General features: G+C 35.3%; 1 protein-coding gene across 1 annotated transcript in view; it reads right to left on the bottom strand.

The window, feature by feature from the left end:
* Nucleotides 1-1,777: 1,777 nt before the first annotated feature.
* The window catches only part of MALT1 (MALT1 paracaspase), a 78,971-nt gene continuing 72,345 nt past the window's right edge, over nucleotides 1,778-8,403 (bottom strand). The window contains exons 11-14 of the mRNA XM_012651735.1: nucleotides 8,159-8,308; nucleotides 6,333-6,490; nucleotides 4,696-4,821; nucleotides 1,778-3,611 (exon numbers count right to left, since the gene is read on the bottom strand). Coding sequence (XP_012507189.1) covers nucleotides 3,171-3,611; nucleotides 4,696-4,821; nucleotides 6,333-6,490; nucleotides 8,159-8,308 — 875 coding nt within the window. The 3' untranslated portion in view covers nucleotides 1,778-3,170. The remainder of the gene's footprint in view (nucleotides 3,612-4,695; nucleotides 4,822-6,332; nucleotides 6,491-8,158; nucleotides 8,309-8,403) is intronic.

Below are 8,403 nucleotides of genomic sequence, written 5' to 3'. Positions count from 1 at the left end.
GGATACTGCAAGTCCCTTATCAGATCTATGAATCTTCCTCCCATTCTGGGAGTCGCTTTTTCACTTTATTAATAATTGTGTCCATCAAGGCACAAAAGTTGATTTTGGTGAAGTCCCATTTGTCTATTTTTTCCTTTGTTGCTTGTGTTTTTGGTGTTGTATCTAAGACACCATTGCTTAGCCTAAAGTCACACAGATTTACTTCTACGTTTTCTTCTAAGAGGTTTCTCTCTCATATCTAGGCCTATGATCCATCTTGAGTTACAATTTGTATGTGGTATGAGGTAAGGACCCTTTTGCGTTGCATGTAGCTACCAGTTGTCCCAGCATCATTAGTTGAAAAGACAACTCTTTCCCCACTGAATGGTACTGGCACCCTTGATGAAAACCAGTTGGTCAGAAATGTATGGGTTTATTTTTGGATTCTCTGTTCTCTTCTTTTGATCTATATGTCTATCCATATGTCTACGCTGTCTTATTTTAGTAAGTTTTTAAATTGCTAACAGCAAGTCCTCCCAACTTTTTTAAGATTGTTTTGGTTATTTTGGGTCCCTTGCACTTCCACATCAATATTATCATCAGTTTGTCAATTTCTGCAAAAACTCCAGCTGGGATTGTGACAGGAATTGTGTTGAGTCTGTAGACCAACTCAGGCAGCACTGCCATCTTGACAATGTCAGGGCTTCCAATCCATGAACATGTATATCTTCCTATTTATTTGGATCTTCTTTAATTTCTTTCGATAAGGAAGAAATTAAAGTTTTATAGTATTATTTTGTAGTTTTATTTTTCTTGATGCTATTGTAAATAAAATTTTCTTAATCTCATTTTCAGAATGTTTGTTGCTAGTATAGAAATAAAACGGATGTCTATATTTTGATCTTGTATCCTGCAACCCTGGACTCATTTCTTAGTTTTTAAATTAGTTCCTTAGGATTTTCTCTACATGAGTATATGTCAACTGTGAATACATAAAGTTTTTACTTCTTTTCCAATACGGATGGCTTTTATTTCTTCTTCTTGCCTAACTGCCCTGGCTACAACCTCAAGTACAATGCTGAGCATAAGCAGTGAGAGTGAACCTCCTTGTCTTATTCCTGATCTTAAGGGGAAAACATTCAGCCTTCAGTCTGTCACCATTAAGTATGATGTTAGGTGTGGGTTTTTCATAGATGTTTTGTTTACCATGTTTGGAAGACCCCTTTTATCCTTAGTTTGTTGAGTGTTTTTATCACGAAAGGGTGTTAGATTTTATCAAATGCTTTTTCTGCATCTATCAAGACAATCAATGTGGTTTTGTGCTTTACTAATATGGTACAGTTGATCCTCATTATTTATGATTATGTATTTGTGCATTTACTGACTTAACAAATTTATTTATAACCCTCATATCAATATTTATGGCACTCTGCAGTCATTCATGGACATGTGCAGACTGGTGAAAAATTTGAGTCACCCAATATCCATGTTCCCAGCTGAGGTCAAACAAAGACATACTTTGTTTTCTTGTTTCAGCTCTCGTAGAGAGATGACCGGAGGATGGAGATGGCAGGGGCAGGTCAGTGCAGTTACAAGAGAAACTCTCATTCCGGGGCCAGATGGACGGGGTTTGAATTCCAACTCTGGCGCCTGTTACTGGGATGGCCTCAGGCAAGTCACTTAACACTTCTGAACCTCACTTTCACTTTTGTAAAATAGACAGAATGGAATCTACCAGGATGAGTTGTTTTTAGGGATTCAAGTTCATAATCTATGTGAGATATGTAAACACTTCTCCTAAAAGCAATGGTTCCATATTCACTAATTCAGTGTTTGTGGTCAGTTTATGGAACGTAACTACTGTGAATAATGAGAATTGACTGTATATTTGTTTAATTAATTTTTAGATGTTAAACCAATCTTGAATTTCTGGGATAAATCCCACTTGGTCATGATGTATAATCCTTTTTATATGTCGCTGGATTCAGTATGTTAATATTTTGTTAATGATTTTTGTGTCTGTATTTGTAAGGAATATTTTTGTTTTCTTGTGGTATTTTTGTTTGGTTTAGGTATCAGGGGAACACTGGCCTCAAAGGATAAGTTTGGAAGTGTTCTCTCTTCTGTTTCTAGGAAGAGTTTGCAAAGAATTAAGGCTAATTTTAATGTTTGGTAGAATTCAGCAGTGAAGCCATCTAGGCCTGGGATTTTCTTTTTGAGACTTTAAAAATTACTAATTCAATCTTTTTTTGTTGTTGTTATTGTCAGTTACCTTTTTAGCCTGCTTTTAGGTAGAACCAATGGTGATAAGGATACTATTGCTTAAGGCTAGTAAAATTCAAGAACAAAATACATGTTATCAAGGAAAACACTTCCAATGTTGGGAAGATTCAGATAAGCAACTATCAAAATTATCCAGTTATATTTTGATTTTTAACCTCTGCTATTTAGCTTTAACATAGACAAACAGGAAATCCTCACCGACTGTCGTATCATAATCTTATGAACAAGAAATTTCAGCCTGTTCTACATAAGATTTATACACAAGCCTCTTAACTGACACTTGCAGCAAAGTCCTATAATCTCAAACTAAAATTTGTACATTCCTTGAGATAATACACAGATATGCATATCTATATATTTATACATATATAAATATATTCTAATCTATCTACAAAAATATTACCTGTCTCAGAACCTGTCAGAAAGGCAGTGTGTAGTGGAAAAAACACTGGAATAGAATTCTGGAGATCTTGGTTCTGGTGCTCTAATTTAGATGCCTCTATTTCTCCCACTAATAAAATTAGGTTAAGCCCGATCATCAGCAAGGTTCTTTCTGGTACTAAAAATACAGTACACATATTTGACAATAATGCCATTCCCACTGCTCTTACTTCAGAGTGGTACAAATGAAAATATTTTTGTTATTTACACATAAACACATACACACCCACACTTCATTCTTATAAAACAGATCAACCAACTCACAAAATCTTTAAAAAGAGAAAGAAGTGATTAAATGATGTAATGCCAACATTTCACAGTCCTGAGTTTGCTGTGAACCAGCTGTTACTAATTTTCTCTCTCTACATATTCATATTTGCCTTTTCACGCTGCCTCGCTTTATATAGGTACAGTACTATTTCATATGAGGCATCTAGTAATTATGCTAAATTCAAAAAACAAAGAGGTCATTTTTCAGAAATTCTGAGCCTGTCTGAGAAACTAAATGGTATTTCGTCAGTTGTTTCTACTGGCACATTACTTCTGCCAAACTGGCATGAATAATGGTGAGCACGGTAACTTGAAATAAACGCATCTGGAGTCCGGCTGCAGTGACAACTATCGGAGGGCAGAACATTATTCGAATTACCAAGATGCGAATGGTAAACGCCATGGAATGAGTCTTGAGATGAGTGATAATGTCCTGCTCCTCCTGAGGTGGCCACAGAGCTCTGGTAAGGGCCATTAGACATAAGACAAGTCTGAAAGCAAGTCTTCCTTCCCAAACCTCGATGGATGTCCAATTTAGCAATGAGAGGTTTCCCAACGTTCACTTCCTGCTTTTCCTCTACAGTATCTTCCAATCCTGAGTACTGGTACGATAAACATACTGTGAAGATCAGATGTTCCTGAAAAGGAAAAAAAATGAGGTTTATTATCTACATCGACAGTGAAAATATAACACTCTGAAAATATTATTACTTACACACACACACACACACACACACACACCCGAACATAAAAATCCACCCATCCGTCTTTCCCAGGTTCCAAATCATCAAGGTATCCTTTGCATCCACCCTAAACTGAGAAAGGCCAGCTATACTCATCTTCTTTTTCCATCATTCAATACTCAAGAATTTAGTAGAATTGTAGTCCTTACTACTGTAAATAGTCGAAATCATAGAGATCTTATATTCTATTCCTCCTGAACAGTGAAAGGGTATTTTCTAAGCAGTGGGGCTTAGGAAACTTATCTGTCCCTATTGTTGGAGATGGGGAGTTACTCTTTAATAAAAAATGATCTGGCTTTACACTCAGTTCAAAAGTTTAAGCTATTTTTAAGATATTATAAATAATAATCCACAATCATAGGTAGAAAATATAACTGGATCAGATATTGGGCTAAATTTCTAAAAGAGGAGAGACTTGAAGTAGATGAGCTAATGAGCAGGGTGACAATAGATTTATGCCCATAGTCCTTATGTAACTGTCAATAGGCCCCTTCCTATTCCCTGAGTTTTGGCTGATACGTTCTATGGTCATGCAGCTATGAACAAATTAAAAATTCAATTTCTGTAAGGATATGCTTTTATTAGGATGCTCAACCATGAAGAACTAGCTTCTCATTTGTAAGTCAACTAGAAATGAAAAAAGATTGAAGAGAAATTCCAATTCTAATTTGTTGTATGTTTTGTAGAAAGTTACAGAACTAGGAAATGATTATTTGAAAATACTAAGATATTTAAAAGTAGAATATGCTCTATGTTCCTAACTTTTCAACAATATGGAGGGTATGCACACATACCCTCACACAAAAGTCCCCCAGCCACTATCAGGGACAGAAATAAAAAGAGGCACTGATGAGACCCAGTGTAGATCTCTACTTTGATTTATTACCCAGTGAAGCAGCACATCTATGGTCTATGCTAAAATGAACTTCCAGTTCCATGAAGTTTTCTATTAGTAGCTACAAACAGGAAAAGTAGTAACCTTTAATTTTTGCAGTGAACTGAGTCTAGTATAGAGGCAATGCTTGGGAAGATCCTTTGATACTAAGTAGCTGCCGGTTTCTTCAGGCGTGCCTTTATTTGCATCTTTTGGATCAATATCTAGGTCCTGTGAAAAATCAGGGAATGTCAATAATGAGGTTAATGACAGTCACAACATAGTCTATGACATAAGATATCTTAACAGGTATTGCACTCTCATGAATTTTGGGCTGAGCAGGTTATCCCTAATCCAGGATTAAAGTAACAATGAAACCAACATTCTATGGTTGTAACAAGAACTCTCAATTCTGCACTAAGCCATTTAGAAAGTAAAGTGAGCTCTGAAAGGAGAGTTTCCTTTCAAACTGTACCTGGGAACACTTCTTAACCTACTCAAGTTTCCTTTTAAGTGGAGAACACCCCATTAGTGTTTGACTCCTGGGTTCTCTCCCTCTTCATCGTCACTTTTGGGAAGGTGCAGGGGGATGTATATGATTAGGATATTTAAGAAGAATAAATGGGCATGCCGAAGGCAACCTTTCTCCTTTTCTTCTTTTATGGCCAACCCACTGGCCAAGAGCCAGAGGTGTTCTGCTCCTCCGGAGAGAAGCCCTCAGTCTCTGCCCCTGCCTAGCACCCTGGGAGGCCTATCCCAGTCCAGTGCTGCCGTGATTGGGGCGCAGGGCCGACTTATCGAATTCTGGGGTTTGGTTCTAGACCATTTGCTCTCACACGAAGCAATGTCCTCCGTGCAGCCTCTATCAGCAATAAAAGTGATATGCTGGGTTTCTGTTTGTCATACTCTTTGTTTACTTCTCAGTTTGTCACACCTATGTAGGAAAGAGGGGTTCTATTTATTGGCTTCTTTAGACCAACATAAAATAAATATCATACCTAAATATTTGAAAAGAGAGCTAGATTTCTGTTCTTCTGGTATACTACCTTAACTTGCCAAATAAGACACACCTTATAATAACATATTAGAAACAAAAGTTTTTAAAAGGAAATTATTCTTGATATATGTATTGCACATTTTATTTCTTCACGTTTGATATCCTATTGAGGATATAAGAAATTAAAGGCATCCTTCCTGAGTGAACTTTAGATATTTCTATATTTGATCGGTAATTATTAAATATTATGATCAGTGTTACTAAACTACAAATAAACATATATACACTTACATAAATATATACATATTTCCTTTATATTTACCATCAACTTTGTCTTTCAAAATTTAGTCTTAATAAGTGAGAATACATCATTGTATTTTTTTTTTTGAGACAGAGTCTCACTCTCTTGCCTGGGGCGAGTACCGTGGCGTCAGCCTAGCTCACAGCAACCTCCAACTCCTGGGCTCAAGCGATCCTACTGTCTCAGCCTCCCGAGTAGCTGGGACCACAGGCACGCGCCACCATGCCCAGCTAATTTTTTTCTACATATATTTTTAGCTGTCCAATTCATTTCTTTCCATTTTTTGGTAGAGACGGGGTCTCGCTCTTGCTCAGGCTGGTCTCGAACTCCTGAGCTCAAACAATCCGCCCACCTCGGCCTCCCAGAGTGCTAGGATTACAGGCGTGAGCCACCGCGCCCGGCCCATCATTGTATTTTAAATAAAAGAAAAAAGGAGAGACTTACAAGTGGAAAATCGGTAACATAGGCATCACACATTATTATCTCAGGTGGCTTGTAAACTATACTTGTATAGATTATCATGACGTTGGAAAACTCAGCTGCAAATCCTAATTGAATCTGAACACCACACTGAAATTTAAGACACATACTTTCTGGAAGTTCTGAAAAAGAACAGTAAGAACAACTTATAAAAAATTATTTAAAGATTGCTTGGTAAGTTTTCCGATGATAAACATAAAATACCTTTTATGGGGCAGAATATGGTTAGAGCTTTTCTTTTACTTAAAAATATTATATAACCAACATCATATTGTTTAAACACACACATACACACAAAATTAATGGCCACACTTAGTTTGTTACCTTTAACCATTCTGCTGACTCTTGAACATCTATACTACTTCTGGGTTTTACTGCTTTTCAATCGTAATCAGTATTTCTCATACACATATTTAATGCTTTAGGAATGTTGAATTTAGCTATGTAATCGTTCCTCACACACGGGATAAACTGTTTTCAATTTAGATAGAATATAAATATACTAGTTTCACCATAACATTTCCAAAAAGGATAATATCAATTTTTAAAGTGTTTGTCTATTTGATGGGATTAAAAAGAGACAGAAATACATCATCATAGTTTTAATTATTCCTTAATTACTATTTAAATTCACCATTTGCTAGATTTCTTTCTTAATTATTAATTTATTTCCAACCGTGTGGATTGTTGAACTTAGCATCATTTATTTATTTATTGAGGGAAGGAGTCTTAATGTTTTTTCTCTTACCATTTTGTATGAGCTCTGTTATTATTAAAAAATTACCTACGTATTAAATTTGTTACAAATACTTTCTATCTGATATTTTAGTTTCATTTTATAAACGGTTTTGTTCACTGTTGATCTGTACCACCATATTTTTATTATTGTTGTTGTTTAGATCTTTCTTAGGTAAAATACATTCAATTTCAATTACTTATCCAGTTATCTGGAATGGCAAGATAATATATTTATGGTATTTTATATTTAATGTGCTGAAACATTAATTTACCAAAAATATATCTTAGAGAACAAAAACTATTTTGAAAATAAAGATATTTTATAGAAGCTCAATAAATATAATAATCTATAATAAGAGATTCATGGAACAGATACTTGGAACTCACAGAAAATCCAAAATCTTTATTTCAGTCAATGATTTAAACTTATTTCTTCACTAAATCACACGGAATTACTGAATGGTAATTAAGCTACAGATACGATTTTTATCTCATCTTCTTTTCTCTTGATCACCCAATCTACCAATTCCAGTGTCCGAGACAATGTTCAGTAACATTTATGAGCACAGAGTATTTGCTGAGCATCATGCGTGTCTCTACAAGTGTGCTCCCATTCGATCTCTACCACCTTACGAAGTAGGTCCTATTTCTTATCCCCATTTTATAGGTAACATGATTATCAAGTGGTAGAGACTGGATCAGAACCCAGACCTGGCTGATGTTGACAGCTGCACACTTCAACAGGTCACAATTTAGGAGACTCATGTTAGACAAATGGAAAAATAACCCATTTTAAAAATAGAAAAAATTTAAAATAATCATTTAAATTTTACCAATGGTGAAAATAATAAGCTAAATAATTTGATATTTCCAACATCAAATAAATCAGTGTCATATCCATAATTAAAACATTTGTTTAGTTTTGGATCTATCTACTAGGCTAAAATATTTTCACTATAAAATTGAGAGAAAAGCTGTTTATTCAGAAGAAAAAAACTTAATGATTTAAATATATTATAGAAAGATCTCACAAACAATAGACTTTACCATACCATGAGCCTTGGCCCACTGTAAATTCCGCACCAGAGATTCTGCAGAATGTTCTGTTCCCTGTATTGGATCAGTAAGTGCTCTCTTCTCAGATAAACTACTTCGAATCTCTAGTGCCTGTTTGCCTTTGGTAAGGTGACATTTCCCCATATCTAAAAGATAAGAAAAAAGATTCCAGATCTGTACTGTTGTTTTACAATAATAGTAGGATTTGGGGGAAAAAAAAGACAGAGAGGCAAAAATATAT

The sequence above is a fragment of the Propithecus coquereli genome, unplaced genomic scaffold (assembly GCF_000956105.1).
Source record: "Propithecus coquereli isolate 6110/MARCELLA unplaced genomic scaffold, Pcoq_1.0 Scaffold37, whole genome shotgun sequence".
In the NCBI taxonomy this organism is placed as follows: domain Eukaryota; kingdom Metazoa; phylum Chordata; class Mammalia; order Primates; family Indriidae; genus Propithecus; species Propithecus coquereli.
Note: the sequence above shows the minus strand (reverse complement) of the source record. Positions and strands in the feature narration are given on the sequence as shown.